At 32.4% G+C, this 18,011-nt stretch overlaps 3 protein-coding genes across 5 annotated transcripts; 2 read left to right on the plus strand and 1 right to left on the minus strand.

Moving 5' to 3' along the window:
• The first annotated feature begins 374 nt into the window (after positions 1-374).
• LOC114402605 (ABC transporter G family member 23-like) lies at positions 375-2,579 on the plus strand. The gene has a single exon (XM_028365250.1). The coding sequence runs from the start codon at positions 462-464 to the stop codon at positions 2,430-2,432; it is 1,971 nt and encodes a 656-aa protein (XP_028221051.1). The 5' UTR covers positions 375-461; the 3' UTR covers positions 2,433-2,579.
• Positions 2,580-4,050: 1,471 nt separating this feature from the next.
• On the plus strand, positions 4,051-9,357 carry LOC114403181 (hydroxyproline O-arabinosyltransferase 3-like). 3 transcript variants are annotated; one of them, XM_028365970.1, is made up of 8 exons: positions 4,051-5,152; positions 6,588-6,655; positions 6,741-6,942; positions 7,057-7,154; positions 7,306-7,375; positions 7,461-7,532; positions 7,706-7,819; positions 8,933-9,357. In XM_028365970.1, the coding sequence occupies exons 1-8, from the start codon at positions 4,742-4,744 to the stop codon at positions 9,002-9,004; spliced, it is 1,107 nt and encodes a 368-aa protein (XP_028221771.1). In that variant the 5' UTR covers positions 4,051-4,741; the 3' UTR covers positions 9,005-9,357. The 3 variants fall into 3 exon arrangements, with proteins under 3 accessions (XP_028221771.1, XP_028221772.1, XP_028221773.1); XM_028365971.1 differs by having other exon boundaries at positions 7,767-7,819; XM_028365972.1 differs by lacking the exon at positions 8,933-9,357 and having other exon boundaries at positions 7,643-7,784.
• Positions 9,358-9,693: 336 nt separating this feature from the next.
• On the minus strand, positions 9,694-16,447 carry LOC114403179 (non-specific phospholipase C2). Its single transcript, XM_028365969.1, has 4 exons — positions 15,838-16,447; positions 13,863-14,470; positions 10,791-10,967; positions 9,694-10,173 (listed from the first exon to the last, which is right to left on the minus strand). The coding sequence occupies exons 1-4, from the start codon at positions 16,332-16,334 to the stop codon at positions 9,863-9,865; spliced, it is 1,593 nt and encodes a 530-aa protein (XP_028221770.1). The 5' UTR covers positions 16,335-16,447; the 3' UTR covers positions 9,694-9,862.
• Between the last annotated feature and the right edge of the window lie 1,564 nt (positions 16,448-18,011).

Here is an 18,011-nt window from a genome sequence, read left to right on the forward strand (position 1 = left end):
CATAATTCTGCTTATTTAACTTGGTCCAAAAACTTGTCCCTATAGTAATGATCTTCTACAATGGCTTCACCTAACAAAACCAACTAGATGTCCTAATCAAACAACCAATATGATATATATCAATAAATCAATAACTGATTATTACACTTCAAGTTTACATAAGTTCTTTTGTTTTCTCTGTTCAAAGTTCAGATTTGATAGAAATTCCAACCTAGCAAGGAAATTGGTTAATTAGTTAATGAAATATGTCATAGGAATGTAACTAAAAATTGTCCAAATGCTTCACTTGATGAGTTAAATGTCTCAGATAACCTACCTCTACCAAACATGTCAGCAACCACAACTACATAAGTGTCAACTTGGTTGTTGCAACTTCCATTTCTTTTCAACTTGAACATTCTCCCATAAAATGTAGCCTTCTTAGTTTCACTTTTCTCCCACGGAATAACCAAATCAACACAATGGCAGCATGCTTGAATCCACCTAGGCTATCTAGCACCGAAGATGACTCTGTGATACTCTATTCAACTTCTAATTCTCCTGAAGAGTCCAATAGTCCTTCTTCTTCCTCTTTCTACCATTCACCACCACCATCACTATATCAATTCAGAACTGAAAACAAACTTTCTGTGAGAAATCTCTGCTACACTTTGCACCCTCATAAGACCACTCCCTTTTCATTTTGTCACCTGACTCAAAAACCAAAGCCAGTAAACATACTCAAGTCAGTCTCTTTTATTGCCAGAAGTTCTGAGATTGTTGCTGTTGTTGGTCCTAGTGGCACAGGAAAGTCCACCCTTCTGCGAATCATCGCCGGAAGGGTAAAAGATGAAGGTTTTAATCCTAAAAGTGTCTCAATCAATGATCAGCCTATGACTACTCCAGTTCAGTTGAGGAAGATATGTGGCTTTGTGGCACAAGAGGACAATTTGCTTCCCATGCTAACTGTGAAAGAAACTTTGTTGTTTAGTGCCAAGTTTAGGCTAAAAGAAATGACACCAAAGGATAGGGAATTGAGAGTAGAAAGCTTGTTGCAAGAGCTTGGCCTTTTTCATGTTGCTGATAGTTTTGTTGGAGATGAAGAGAATAGAGGGATATCAGGTGGGGAGAGGAAAAGGGTGTCAATTGGAGTTGACATGATTCACAATCCACCAATTTTGCTTCTAGATGAACCAACATCAGGTCTAGACAGCACTTCAGCTTTGCAAGTCATAGAGCTTCTCTCATCAATTGTTAAAGCAAAGCAAAGGACAGTGGTTCTTTCAATACACCAACCCAGCTATAGAATATTGCAGTATATTTCCAAGTTCTTGATCCTTTCTCATGGTTCAGTTGTTCACAATGGTAGCCTAGAACAGCTAGAGGAAACCGTAAGTAAATTGGGATTTCAAATTCCAACACAACTGAATGCTTTAGAATTCTCCATGGAAATTATACGCGGGTTGGAAGATTCCAGTTCCAAATATGACACTTGCAGCATTGAGGAAATGGAGCCAATTCCAAACCTCATGTGGCCAGAGGAAGAAAACTGTGAAGTCCAAATTGTCCAATCGCAATGTAACAAGGAAAGTTTTGGCAGTCTTTTCTATGCAAACTTGATTGAGATATTGTTTCTCTGCTCAAGATTTTGGAAAATCATTTATAGAACAAAGCAGCTTTTCTTGGCCAGAACAATGCAAGCAATAGTTGGTGGCTTTGGGCTAGGAAGTGTTTACATAAAGATAAGAAGGGATGAAGGAGGAGTTGCTGAAAGATTAGGTCTATTTGCATTTAGTCTTAGTTTTCTCCTCTCTTCTACAGTTGAAGCACTTCCAATATACCTTCAAGAGAGGAGTGTTCTGATGAAAGAAGCCTCAAGGGGAGCCTATAGGATTTCCTCTTACATGATAGCCAACACTTTTGTCTTTCTTCCATTCTTGTTTGTAGTGTCTATACTTTTTGCTGTTCCTGTGTATTGGCTTGTAGGACTAAACCCTTCCCTTTCTGCCTTCACCTTCTTCACTTTTGTGGTGTGGCTCATTGTGCTCATGGCAAGTTCTTTGGTACTCTTCTTGAGTGCTGTCTCTCCTGATTTCATTTCAGGGAACTCTCTCATCTGCACAGTTCTTGGAGCCTTCTTCCTCTTCTCTGGATACTTCATCCCAAAGGAGAGCATTCCAAAGTATTGGATTTTCATGTACTATGTGTCTCTCTATAGGTACCCTTTGGATGCGCTCCTCACAAATGAGTATTGGAATGTTAGAAGTGAGTGTTTCTCACATCAAATAGAGGGATCACAGTGCTTGATCACTGGGTTTGATGTGTTGAAGAGTAGAGGACTTGAAAGGGATAACAGGTGGATGAATGTGGGAATAATGTTGGGATTCTTTGTGTTGTATCGTGTTCTTTGTTGGATAATACTTGCACGAAAGGCCTCCAAGACAACACTATAACAAGAGTTCATAGGCTTCAAATCAAACCAATCTCTTTCAAGTTTCAAGGGCTATTAGTTTTATGATATATATGATGAAATGCTATGCTACAAATTTATTCAAGGAATTAATATACAATTATAAGTCTTGTCATCTCTCATAATCTCATTATAGTTGTCCTCTTTCCTCTGTCTCTTGAAATGTAAAGGATGAAAATAACTAAAAGGTTTTAATATGTTTACCATCCTTACATTTCCAAGTAAATTTTGGTTTTAATTTTTCATAAATAATTTCTTAGTTTTGGTCTTCATAGACTTATTTATTTTCTAAATGGTTTTTAACATATTTACTAATAATATGATATAAATCTAGACTTATGTAACAATTATTCATTTACTAATAATATATGATATAAATCTAAACATATTATGTAACAATTATGTGGAGATAACATGTGATGTGACAAGTCTAGATATATATCTTGTGACCAATAAATGATAATTGAAACTTTCAAAATATATAAAAATTAAAATTATGAATTTTTTGTCGAAAGTAAATTAATATTATATTTGTAAAAACTAGTAAATATGTTAAACCTAATTAGAATAACTTCATTGATTGTAAAACAACCCTACTAGAGAGAACATGAGAATATTAGATGAAGTCATTTGGAAAAGTTTTGGGTACATTAATTCCAGGGAAGACCAACCAAATATTGAACTATATAACCATGTTTAATGCAATTTACATCCCATAAACCTACCTTCTCATTATATTGAGATGCCCCTCGCCTACCCTTTTTTTCATTGTTATTTAGCTTAGAATTCTGCTGATATTTTCCAACCAAAGTCACCAAAGTTAATAATTAGTTTGTTTTCCACATGATGGAATCTCAAACATAAAATTCATTTTATTTATCAATAAATTATTATGATTTTGCAACTTTTTAGATTGATACAAGTATAATAATTCAATTCTTTTTATTTTTTTTACAAAATTATCAATTCATCCTAAAATGTTCTTGTTCTGAACTAGGCTCAGCCCATAGAACTTGACCCAAAAGTCAATCCAGCTAGGTGCAGTTTCTAATCACCTAATAGGTTTCCAACCTAATAATAGGTTGCCAAACTAAACTAATATATACCTCAAATTCAGCATGAGAAATACACATTCACTCTAATTTTCACTTGTTAACTTTCCTTATTGACTCTATATTGTTTTTTCTAATATCAAATAAAAGTCGTGAATCAGCTCACCACTTCCAATTTTTAATAACTGTTATTGTCATAGAAAGCTTACACACTACTAATCTTTCAATTTTGTTTAGTGAACCTCACACTCAATCTTATAATTTTCAATAAATTTTAACTAATAACAAAAAATATTAAAAAAATATATTAGAAAATATATTAATATAATGTCCTCTTTTCTAATTAAGAAAGTAAACAAGATTATTTTAAACTTAATGATGACAAGTAACAACCTGGCAAAAAAGTTGCAAGTTGAGCCAAAAGACAACAACTACAGGACTTTGCGTTGGTACACAGTTACACCTATGAATGGCAATTGCAATCCACTTGCACCTGAAGTGGAATTTTGTATATATTCACAATAATTTACTTTGATTCTGATGCAGACAAAATGGAATGTTTATGACCAAGATTTGAGTCCAGTCAGTTCCAATCAAAAACCTATGATCTTTTTTTTCTTACTTTTGGGGTGTCATTACCTTTCATGCTCCACATTCAACAGTGACCACCCACTTAATGTACCATCTTCTTCATTCACTGCCAACTCCACTTTCTCTCAGTGCATGCATGTAATATAGTATTCAGTTTTTGGAGTCCACAAAGCTAGATATAGCCACCTCTTCAAAGTTCAAAACTTCCCTTTTTGGTTCTAGTTTGCATCTTATTCATTTTCCCTGCATTTCTTTGCTTCAAACTATTCTTCTTTTTTTGTCTAAATTTTCCTTCTTTGTCTTTTTTTCTGACTCAAAGTTTGAACTTTTCCTATGGGGGTACCTTGAATTGTGTAGAACATCAGTTTTTTATGTGAAATTTTATTCTAGTTCAAGTATGGGCTGGTGTTCTTATTTTTACATGGATTTCAGTTTCTAGGATTTTTTTCTGCACAAATCACTAATGGCAACATTTGAAGCAAGGAGTGATCTCAATTGAGTACATTTTTATGAACAGAACCTATGATTGTGGTTAGCTTTAGTAGGGCTGAATGGGGTTTATTTAACAGCTGTTATAGGTAGAATTTAGTTGGTTTGAGTTTTGGAGATTTAGAGCATCCATATTAGAATAACAAAATAAGTAAAGAATATGATTGTGAGGAAAAACAAGCCAAGTGCAAGGTCACTACTTATGCTTTTTGTTATGGTTCTTGCTTTTCTCTTTGTCACTTATAATTTGGTGTTTATAATCAAACACCATATGGGTGGAACTTGGGTAGCAGAAGAGTTGAGGTTTCTTGATCCTGTGATCAGCATGCCTGGAAAGGTGATGGCATTAGCAAATTCCAATTCAAAATTTCATGTTGCAGTGACCGCAACCGATGCGGCTTACAGCCAATGGCAATGCCGGATTATGTACTATTGGTATAAGAAGGTTAAAGATATGCCTGGATCAGACATGGGAAAGTTCACCAGAATAGTGCACTCAGGAAGGCAAGATCAGTTGATGGATGAGATTCCTACTTTTGTGGTTGATCCACTTCCTGAAGGCTTGGATAGGGTACAAAATTTTCTGCTTCTTCTGACAGAATTCATATCTTTTTAACCTATGTAACTTTTAACTAAGTTATACTATTCACTTGATCCTTATAGTTATTCCTATTTTTGGTTTTAGTCCCTATACGAGAGAATTGTAAGTTTTGGTCTCTACATATGCATGTTTGTTAAGTTTTGGAACCTCTGGCTAATACCAGAGAAGACTTTTTGGTGGCATAAAACCGCTATGAAAACTTTTTGGCTGTAGCAAATCGCTATAAAAACTTTTGTAGGGACTAAAACTTCGGTTTTCTCATACAGGGACTAAAACTTAACATAGAAACAACCATATGGATCAATTCACATAAACCTAACTTTTTTATTATTGTTGTTATTTGTTAATCGCCATTTTATAGGATAGTTCTTTGTTTGGTTAAAATAGTGAATTTCAATCTCTTACTATGTTTGTGTTAAGTAATATACATGTATATAGAAATTTCAGCTGTCTGGAAGGATTTATAGAAAAGAGGAAATTAAATATTCTGACAGGTAAAGATAGATCAGTATCACCAAGTACCAGCCAGATCAATGTGCTGCCAAAAAAACACTCCAATTTCTCTAACACTTTTGTTTCAGCACAAGTCACATAATCTTGGTTTCAAGCATATCTACCTAAGACTGCTGTATGATTTATGTCACCTTATAACATTGTATTTACATTTTACCATGGTAGAATCCACATATCATTTGCCTTATATATGGTATTGAGTACAACGGTGATTCGTGCAAATATGGGGAATGAAAGAAAGTGGAGATGAAGTAGATAAGAACTACTCTAGCTAGCTATGTTGCTTTGTTCACTGAAATAATCTAAAGAGATGTGTCCCACGTACGCAGTAATTCTGTTTTATCCTTCATTAAAAAGTTTGCAAGTTTAATCTATCTCTTTTACCTGGTTACTGATATATTTTTAGCTAAAGTTGGACGAACAAAGCATCTTCCCATTTTATGCATATTTACCATGAATTTTTCCAAAGTGTCAATCCCTAGCAGATATTGAAGTTTTTCACCCCAAGGTGACACATTAAAACACCAGATTAAAAGCCTCAACACTAAATATGATGCTTTGTGCAACCGAGTTTGGCCAATCTTCATTTGAATTCGTATTTGACGCACAGATAGACTGGGACATTTGCTTAGTTAAATGATCTCATTTCAAAATAAAAGAACTTCATTTAGCTCAATTACTCTCTAGTAGCAGTCTTGACTCATGTTTCTATGCACTGAATTATTTTATAAATTCTTTTGCAAATTATAGTAACAACCAAATACTCAGATACATGGATCATTTAACTCCACTGAAAAGTTTATCATCAATTTCATTATTTGTTATATTTCTTTATTATTCCTTGCTGATGAATTGACGTCTTAAAAAAATTTCTTTTTTTATTTTTGGTCAGGGTTATGTTGTCATGAATAGACCATGGGCTTTTGTTCAGTGGCTGGAGAAAGCAGACATTGAGGAAGAGTAAATTTCTTTATTCTGGTTTTCTTGGATGTTATGCTTTCCAGTAACAAAACCTAAGAGGCAGTGCATTTTCTGATTGATGCAGATATATTTTGATGGCAGAACCTGACCACATATTTGTAAATCCTTTGCCAAATTTGACTAATGGAAACCAACCAGCAGGGTATCCATTTTTCTATATAAAACCAGTTAAACATGAAAAAATACTTAGGAAATTCTACCCTAAGGCGAATGGTCCTATTACTGCTATTGATCCCATTGGCAATTCTCCTGTAATCATTCAGAAGGTCAATTTTCAACATACACATGTTGCCAGATTGATTTTTTTACTAATATTCTAACTGTTATATTATAAAGCATAATAGCCTTCCATTGAGACTTTGGTTTTTCTTTATCATCAGTCCTTGCTAGAGGAAATAGCTCCCACATGGGTGAATATTTCCTTGCAAATGAAAGATGATCCGGCAACTGACGAAACTTTTGGATGGGTACTTGAAATGTGAGTAGTACTACGTGAATTTTCTAAATCCTATTTCTAATCAAATCGATAATTACTAATTATGTGATGTTCATTTTGTTTATAACTGTTCCTGACACTTGTCAATACTGAAAGTTCTAACTTTCTTCTGTAATTCTTTTGTTGAATTAAGGTATGCGTACGCTGTGGCATCAGCTTTGCACGGTGTACGGCATATTCTTCATGATAACTTCATGCTCCAGGTTTGTTTATATGTGAATGGGAATTGCATCTTTACTTGAGGAGGTAATATTTAAGTTAATGATAAGCATCATTGGAATGTTGCAGCCACCTTGGGACTTTGATGTTGAGAACAATTTTATAATCCATTATACTTATGCATGTGACTACAATTTAAAGGTTAGTTTATTTCTTCTTACTTTAAATTGTATATTAAAGTAAGGTAACAAGAGTGTGGTTCCTTGATTAATATTCCCTTTGCTTTTATGTCTGCCCTTGTGCAAAATTAGGGTCTTGCATGTCTATCTTTGCTTGTTGCATAAGTCAACTACTCCTACTACTTATATATTCAGGGGGAACTAACATATGGGAAGATTGGAGAATGGCGTTTTAACAAGAGATTTTATCTATCAGGTCCTCCACCCAAAAACCTTTCCTTACCCCCTCCTGGAGTTCCTGAAAGTGTGGTAAGTTCTTGTCTTCCAATTTTCTGCTTTGGAAATTACTAATCAAACCCATCTAGAGAAAGAGTTGGTGAATTGGAAAGTTGCTAGTTCCTTTCCCAAACAGTTTTAATTGCTTTTCACCTTTGATCTTCATTTTTGTGAAAAAAAAGTTATCAACATATATAATAATAAAATCAAACTATAGGATGTTTAGCCATGATCACAAATTTTGATGGATCAACCATGTTATTAGCTAAACTTGGCCCCAAATTTGTGTAATCTTTAGAAAAGGTCTTCCTTGTCTGTAACAGAAGTCTCATTTTTCTTGTCATTTGCATTTCCTAACCTTCACAATATAGAAGGGGTTTTGGAGTTATCTGTACTTGTATTCTTCTAACCATTTATTTCAACCTCTGATTTAAACTTGTTGCTTTTTAATATAACTTTTAAAATTAAGAATGAAGTGAGCTGTGTCTTCAAATTTTATTTATCAATAAATATTTGGTCTAATACAAGTCGTTAATTCCTAAAACTAGACAATAGGAAAGAGGAATTAGTTCAAAGACTCATTAAATATTTATCTTACATTTGGTTTTCTTCATTGTAATATACTTTTAGACATTAATTAGCTAACATGAAGAGCCACATCATTGAGGTAACAAAGGTTGTTCTGTTTTGATAAAGCCTTTTGCAGTTCAAACATGTTGAACATTAAACTCATAATAGGAAGAGGGAATCAACTTTCCATGATCAAATAAATACATATACTTAATATAACTAAAATTAGCTTTTAGAATATCCGTTTTGTTTGCAAAATAAAAACTCAATATCTAAGTGGTTGAATTTGCATCCTGGCAATTTGATATTGCCTCAAATTGTGTGCATTTAACTTATATAAAAGAAATAATATTTTCTTGTCTAAGTATCTAAGGCATTGGAAAATCAATTGAATGACAAACTCTGGCTGTGTTTGTCAGATTTAATAAGTTTTTGATAGAGTTTTGAGCAGATACTGTAAAGTTTTTCTTTAAACTATAAAATTGCAATTGTTTTAACTGAAGCTTCATTTATACTTTGGTCATTCTGTGGTTTCTAGTTTTGAAAGCTAATAGATACTGTGATGGCTATTTGCAGGTGCAGCTTGTAAAGATGATCAATGAGGCTACTGCTAACATACCTAAATGGGATTCATTAAATAGAAGCTAAGGAAAAGAAAATAAAGTGCAAGGTCTAAGGCCCCTCATGCTAGTGGCTACTAGATGAGAAACAACAATTCTGATTACATGAAAATAGACCAGTTTAACCCAGAGAAGAACTATGATGAACACAGAAATATGTTTTTGTGCTAGCTCTGAAAATAGTTTTTTTTTTAGCAAGTAAATTGTTGGTATTGAAACATATAAAAACAATGACAGTTGATCAGACAACATTTTCCAAAAGATTTTTGTCAGAGGGAAATCAATGGAAACATCTTGTCAGATTGTTATGTCTACAGTTCAACGTATCAAATATCCAGTGAAAAGGGAAAATGAAAGTAACCACCCAAAGTTTTGAATTGATTGATAGTATATTTGTGCATTATACAAATCATTTCAAAGTGGTAGTTATTTCCTTTGAGCATGTTTTAAGAAAATTTAATAAATCAGTTGTTGATTAAAATTTAATGGAGGGAACTTGAGAAAGTCAAATGTGATCCTTTGATAGAAGTGAAAAAAAATAAGACTTCAAATGTTCTGTGGTAAAAGTACAAGTCACTAAACCATTTATACAAGGACTCTTTAAAAGTTATAATTATTCTCAACTAATATACTCCAACTTCAGATGATTTAGATATAAATCAGTGGAGATCTCTACCATACCTCAGAAAAGAAGAGAGAGAGAGAGAGAGAGAGAGAGAGAGAATCTGGGAAATAAATGAAATCCCTAGGATACCATATAAGTTGCCAACATTTCTATAGAAAACATATGTAGCTCTTTTCCAGCTATGTATAGATGTTTGTATTTGCATTAGAATTATTGTTTCCATTACATTCTCTATTTCATGCTACATGGTTTATTATTTTTCTAAGGGTTTGTGTTTGGAGATTTGGATGATCTCGTAGTCAAAGAAGGCTTCATCTGAACTATATGTTCTTCATTCACTCCCATTTTCCTTGCATAACGACCTGCTTCAAAGAACCTTCTAACTGCATCATCCATGTAATATTTCCCTTGCTTAACAGTCATGTCCTTCCCTATTGTACCTGGGAAACTAGTGAGGATATTATCTCCTTTAATCACCGCTGCGAGTTGGATCAACTCCTGCTGAAATTCACTGAGCTTGGCATCTTCATTAGGCTCTCCCTTCCTAATCTTTTCAGGAGTTGGAAGTTTCTCTGCACCGAAATAACACCGGCAGGAATCAACAAAGTGTAAAAAATATGTACTGACGAATGTTGTTTGCATCTACTTAATATAACTTGTGAGCATTCAAAGGTTATAGAATAAAAGAACAAAGTGCAAGAGCCATGTGAATTGTAATCAATTAGTCAGAACTAGAAGTTCAACATTGGTAACTAGTGTTTACTAGAAGTAAGAGGACCAAATAGTTCAACATTAGCAACTCTTATCATAATTCATATACTTATATACATAGATCATAAAGGTTAAAAAAGGTAAATGTCCAAGCTCATTAGATCCACTGTTCAACCTAATGCAAATTTATTCAAATCCTTGTTAAAATACACATTTGTATATCATATTAGATTTCAGTTTAAAATCAATTAATACTAAGTTATCCAACAGATATATAAGTTATACCCCAAGAATTGAGACAAAAGATGTGAGACTTCCTAACATTGTCATGTGACCATGTAGGTATAAAACTTTTTGATTGCATACATATGGATGTATGCATGATATGTGATTAGTATTTGTTCAATAACCTACAATGGGGATTTTGTTGCTTATATAAATGAGATCATAGTCCAATTAGTCGATGAAGGATACTAACCCGGGCAATCAGTCCTGGGTTCTGTCCTGGTCTGAACAATGCCCTCGAAGGTTCCTGCCCAAGCATCTCTATTGGTCAGAAATGAAGGCAAATTGAAGAGCTTTTTCACTGTAGCTGGAATGGATGAGTGTTCATATTCTGATGTAGGAGATGGTGACCCATTTGGCCCATGAACAACTGTATCACCAATTCACCATAACAAATCAGAAAACCTTGTATCGTTATAAATAAGCTATAGCTTTGCATAATAGGACAGAAATGGAATTCATTGGTTCCAATCAAGTGGACACAAAAATTGTTCAGTATAATGTTGTTCTTTTTTTTAAAATGTGTTCAATATAATGTTAATTTAAAGTAAAATGCTACATACACTGTTAATTGTTTACTCACTTGTTTCATTAATTCTTTAATTTTAATTTCTTGACTTTTCCTCTATTATGTATGAATAAATAAATAAATAAATAAATAAAATATAAATTAAATTTGGCTTGAACAAAAAATTTACTTCAAGATAATTTAAGCAATTACAATCTAACTCATTAATCCATCATATAATTAACTGGGAGAGAGAATCTTTTCATTCAACTTTTCTAGTCCTATTTGTCCTGGACTCGTGATAGAGCCCAGAAGTTTCCTTCCTCACAACAAGTCCATAACCAACTATAGATAATTCATTTCCAGCCAGACACCAAAAATCAAAAGCCTTTCCATCACATTTTGGCTTTCAGCTTCATTATATATTCTACCTAAAATATTAATTTTGTTTCCCCTGCACTAGCCATAGTACCTTTTTATCAATTGATCACCCCCTTATGCTATCTTTTCAACACTAGGAAACAAATTACCCACTTGAAGCTTTTGTTTAATTTATTTTTTCAATTATGACATACCGCACATGGTGATCTATGAAAATATATATTTTCATGAGTGATATATTAAGAGAAAAAAGATTATGCACCGAAAAATAATTTTTTATCATTCAATCACAAATTATCATGTATGATAAATTTATTGATTTTTATAATAATTATCTTAATAATCAATGATAAATTATAATCAAATGATAATATAAAATTGATTTATACTATGAGTGCGTCACCAGTCGTATATTAATCCACCCAAAACACCTTAGATCGCCCATTTCTGAGCCTTAATCAATAAGCCAACGAATCCATAAGTTCCCTGCATTATTGCTCCCTTAGTTGTTTTGCTTTAAGACATGTAGCAACTAGTTTGCTTGCACACTTTGAACTAGCAAAAAATCAAAGGTCAGTTTCTTTTCTTGTGGGTGTGTGATTTGTCATTGTTAGGAAATATCCATGGCAATGAAGTTTCACACTGTGCTCTTTGACAACTGAAGATAGAGACGAAAAAAAAGCATAGGGTCCCACACAGCACCGCATCACACTTTATGTGCATTGTCTGTTTCCAGAGTTTGTGTGAAAATGATTATTTTACGTGTGAGCCTGTGATTGGTGAGTCGTGCCTAACTTAAAGCAAGTTAGTATTTTATTAAGATCATGAAGGCACAAATATGTGAAGTCCGATGAGGTGTTGTTGTGCATGGAAAGTGTGATAAGAGACTCTGAGTATTTTAGTATTCTTCTCTCACCACAATTTGGTTGAGCAATAAATCATCATATTAATAGTGCTGTGTAACTGTAAACATTTAGTGAGGTGGGGGAATGCCCTAGATGATAAGGTATTAGGTGTATTATAGGGAAAAGCCCATAAATTGTTCATGCTGAAATGCAATTATTATATCTTGCATAAAAATGACCCTCGTCAATTTTGTGCACAAGATAACACAACAACAGAAAAAGTAGAATCCAAACATGTCAAAAAAGAACTCAACATGTAAACAAGATATGACATTGATAAGTACTACATATGTCATTCAATTTCTTATTAATGAAATGAATAAACCAACAAAACATAATTCATGTGCAAATCTAAAAATAATAATGCATATAATATTTATATTATATTAAAATAAAATATTATTCTAGTATATTATATATATATATATATATATATATATATACACCACAACTCATCAAAAACAATATATATATATACCACAAAATTTATCAGTTATTAATGGATTTTAATACAAATTTTATATGCATGCTACTTATTTAATCATTTAATATCAGATTATTTTCTTTTTAGTTAAAGTGATTGTTCTCATGTTAAAAAAATATTGTCTTGTTTATTAGGTGAAAAAAAAAATCAAACAAAATATTTTATCCTTTCTTTCACAATTCTAAAATCATAAGAAAATAAAGACTTTATATTAATAGTTAAAAAAAATAGGAAATAACATAACAGTCGATCAGATATCTCGACAGACACTAATTATCGGTAAAACAATTAATACTCCGCACCATATTAACATGGTTACCCAAAAAGACAAGAAAAAAAATAGCAGATCAAACAATCTTTTTTATACTAGATCTTCTTAATTGTCTAGTTCTTTTAATATATAATTTTATTTTTATTTTTAAATTAAATTTCAATAATTTTTTAAAATATTAAAAATAATGTTATACCTCAACTTAAATTTTTATTTAAATATATTTATTTATCACAAGTTTTAATTATAAAACATTTTATATATTTAAAAACATTAACTCATTATATATCGACCGGGATCCCCGTGATCAATACTCGTGGTATTTATCTTTACAATTTGACCATATGAGCTCAAATTGATCTGGACACATCAATATTCAACACAACATTGGACTAGTTTGTTTAAATTTGGATCAGTTTATTTAAATTTATTTGTTAAAATAAATCATTTTTATTTTTTAATATGTTTGTTTAAACTATTTCTATTTTAAAAAATATTTTTTATTTATTTTAAGAAGCAAATCATATTAACTATTCTGGCTTACAAAGCATTTATTTAAAATAAAAAAAAATAAAAAAAAAACTTAAACAAACCGACCCATTAATTCGTTATGATTTCTAATTATATAAAATGTAATCCACACACTACTAATCAACAAGTCTAAAACAAATAACAGAAACAATGTGAAAAGAGATAGTAGTAGTACTTTTACTTACCTGTACCCTTTTCAATCCAAGGAGAGATAGCAATAGTGGGAACCCTCACTCCCAACCTATTAAACGTGAAGTTAAAAGGCTCGGGGCCCACAATCCCATCAGGGCTCGGAACCCCACGCGCGGGCGTGGGCACGTGGTCATAAAACCCTCCATGCTCATCGTACGTGATCAAAAACAGGGTTTCGTTCCACTGCGGGCTCGCCCTCAGCGTCTCGTACACCTCCTTCACGAACACCTGCCCCTCGTAAACATCATGCGATGGGTGGTCGTCGTTCGCGGGGAGCAGCTTAGTGTCCATGTACCGCTGCTCCACCACAGTGTAGCTTGGGAGCTTCCCTTCTTTGGCGTGTTGCTTGAACGACACGTCGTAGATGTGGAACTTGAGCACGTACTTTAGTTTTCTGAGGTTGCGGTAGAAGAGGGTGGCCGGGATGTTCTGGTAGTAGATGCCGAAGTCGTGGCCGGCGTCGTGGAGGCTGTCGAAGATGGTTTGTTGCGGGTAGCCCGCCGTGAGCTTGGCCGCCACGTTGCTCGTGGCGCCACCGGAGGTGGCAGAGTGCACGAATAGGCGATTGGGCTGGGTGGAGGCCGGCACGGAGGCAAACCACCTGATAAGAACATGAAATTTTTTTTTTATCCTAAGAGTTGGACCTACATCAAAAAGTTTACAACACTCACACTATCTTCCTCGATCAATTTAGATAAACTCACTAGTAATATAAAAATTATATGAGGACACAAACACCTTAAACACCTATTAATACCTTCTATTTCTTTTTATCTATTTTTGTATCATATCATCAATTTTATTATATTTATATTTTCTTTTTCTTTTTCTTCTCTTCCCAGCGTCTCATAACTGTGGGTGTCAGTTAAACATTTTTGCAAATTATATTGTCTAAGGTTAATTATTAAGTAATTATAAATTAAGTTTTTAATAATTAATTTTTTTTATTTATTTATAATTAACTTGTTAATTTTACTAATCATAATTATTAATTAATAACCTAACAGATGAATTAAAATTATCAATTTATAAAATTAGATGATGAAATATTACAATTAAGAATTAGAAGAATCCTCATCAATTTAAAAAAATTAGGAGGAGTAGAATTACTATTTTAGCATAAAACTAATAGTCTTTTTTCTCCACTTCGTTTCAGTAATATTGAACTGTTATGAGATAATATGGCTAAATGCAAATAAATTTTTCTACTAAACCTAAAAGCTATTATCCAAAAGTTTATGAGGCAAATGATGATATTTTCATGCACAATGGCAAAGTAAAATAACTTTACGGCGTAAATTACAATTAACAAATAACACTACATCCTTATTCCGGAAAAAAAAAATAGCACGACATCCGTTATCTCGTTTTTAAATGGAATATTTGAAAGGGAAAGCAGTCCAATGGTTTTTTTAAAACAAAACAGCATGCTGATCAACAGGATCATACGCGTGAATATGACACCTAAAGTAGCTGTCTCTAGATATTTTATAAAGGAAAAAACAGTTGATAGAGAAATCTAAGGTTTCTCTCTCTCTACTTTTAGACCCAAATTTATGTGACTACATCTAAGATGAAACATTAAAGAGACTCTCTTACGTGGCCAAGTGCCTATCATAGTCAGTTCAGTTCAACTAAAATTAATCATAATTGAAAATATTCACAGCCTTTAAATTGGTTACCACTTACCAGTATAAAGCAAAGCAATTTTACACTCTTTGTGAAATAACAAATCATGATTAAACCATTAAACTCTTATTGGAATGGCGTAGCAATGGATAGACACGATTTAAAACATACTAAGCACTAACGAAATTTATAGAAAGAAACATTTTGTACATAAAACCAACCAACAATTATTAAGAAAAACACGTAGTCATTAATTAAATTAATCAAACCAAAACATAGAGCATGGAAGATGACAAAATTGAGACAATGTTTAGAGAGGAACATGGTTTAATTTCTCACCTATCAAACACGGCAAACTCAGAAACGAGTGTCTTGTACACAGCCACCAAGTCAGGGTCGAACCCGTTCATCACATTCTCGGACATGTGGGAGGTATTGTCCATAGAATAGGCCTGCTGGACGAACCCATTCATGGGAGGCGGGTCGAGCGAGGAATCGTTCGATCCGAAAATCTGTTCCCGGATGGCCTGGAACGAGTGACCAGGGTCCGGGTCCACGAAATGGGCCCGGTCCTTGAAAAAGAACAGCTTCGAGTCTGGGTCGGACACGGACAGCGGATTGGACTCCGACCCGGTCACGCCATCGATGGCCGGGTTTAGTCTCTTCATCCAGCCCAGCATGTGGTCGAAGGAGCGATTTTCCATTACCAAAACGACGACGGTTTTGATGGGGTTGTTGGGAATGGCGTGGTGGCATCTTGGGAAGTGGAGAACGAAAAGGGTTAAGATGAGGGACGAAAATAAGATAGGGGAATGATGGCTTCTTTGGGTGGCCATTGTTTTGGTTTTGGTTAAGGGAGTTGAGAGAAAGATGAGGGTGAGGTTTTTAGTTTTGGGATTTGGGTTTCTTATTTATTTATTTTTTTGGGAAAGAGGAAGATCATCAGTGTATATATATATAGACAGAATGAAATTACTGAAAGGGAGAGGTGGGGGAGTGAGGTTCAACAATCTTGCTCATTTCACGGGATAATTCAATGATTTTCATCTAAAGAGATTAATTTCTGTATATACTTATAATTTTAAAATATAAAAAGTAACAAGGAAATAAATAAATATATCGAGATATAAGTGGAAAAAAATATAAAAAATTAAAAATTATCATTTAAAAAAGATGTTAATTCAGGTAACATTTTAAACAAATAATAAAAGTTATTAAAAAGGTTTTTTTTTTTTTACCAAACAGTAAAATAAATTTTTTAACTAATAAAAAATATTATAAATTAGCTGATAATATTATAACCTTAGTATTTGAAATTAAAAAGTGTATTACACTGGCACAAAAACCAATTAAGAAAAAGTATGACTTAAATGATAATATTAATATGTGTTTTGAGACAAAACTTAGATGAACCAACTTAAAGATTTCATAAACCTAATGAAAATTTTCTTAATTTTAATAACTAATGCAATTATGTGTTACATTTTTTACCAAAGTTATGGTTTGCTTAACTATTTACCATTGTAACTAAAAGCATTCACTCATGTCATATTTTTTAAGTTTCACTAAAAAAAATATCATATTTTTAAGTTTATTAATTTTTAAATAATTACTCTTATCTTAAGTGATATCTAACATATTTTTTTATTAGTTAATAATATGAAAAAAATTACACTACTCATAATGTAATCAAAATACCAATCATAATTTTCAATTCGTAAGGAGTGTAAAGTTTACATAGAAATTAAACTCAATTTTAAATGGTTATTTCAATTTTTAGATTTTATTTATTAAAAAATATATAAGATCGAACAGTTATGCGTGAATACTTTAAAGTTTAAATTGGAGATAAAAATTTGTCTAGTGATGGTAAAGGGAAAAGGAAAGAAGTAATATGCTTGAATTTTCTTGTTAACAAAAATTATCATTTGGGAATAAGAAAAAACTTTAAAGTTGTGTTTTACAATGCATTTTAATTAGCTTTTAACTTTTTATTAATTGAAAAAATTATTTATTTTTAATTTTTTTAGCAATTTTAAATGTTTTTTTTAAATGTTACTTGAAATAGCATATTTTAACACATTAGTTTTTAGTTTTTATTTTTTTATATTTTCTTTTATTTTTATCCTTAATGTATTTATCAGATTTTCTTATTATATCTTTAAATAAATCATGATTATATTATTTTTTATATCCCTTTAAATCTTTCAGCTATTTCAATTATTCATTCTATGGAACACTTTCAATCTAATAAGTTATTTTTTAGCTTTCAAATTATTTTTTAAATTTCAACTAATTTTATCAAATATACTTTAAAGTAAAAGCTAAAGACTTAATTATGCATTTTACCACTGTGTTCTAATTATTTCGTGAATTTTACCCCCAATTTTTTTTTTTACAAATTGTACCATTCAACTATTTAATTTTCACAAATTTTACCATTTGGCTAATCTTTTGTTTAATGTCTAACGGAATAATGATACCTTGTGAATGAGTTAGCGCCCAAGTATTTT

The sequence above is a fragment of the Glycine soja genome, chromosome 20, assembly GCF_004193775.1.
Source record: "Glycine soja cultivar W05 chromosome 20, ASM419377v2, whole genome shotgun sequence".
Taxonomy (NCBI): domain Eukaryota; kingdom Viridiplantae; phylum Streptophyta; class Magnoliopsida; order Fabales; family Fabaceae; genus Glycine; species Glycine soja.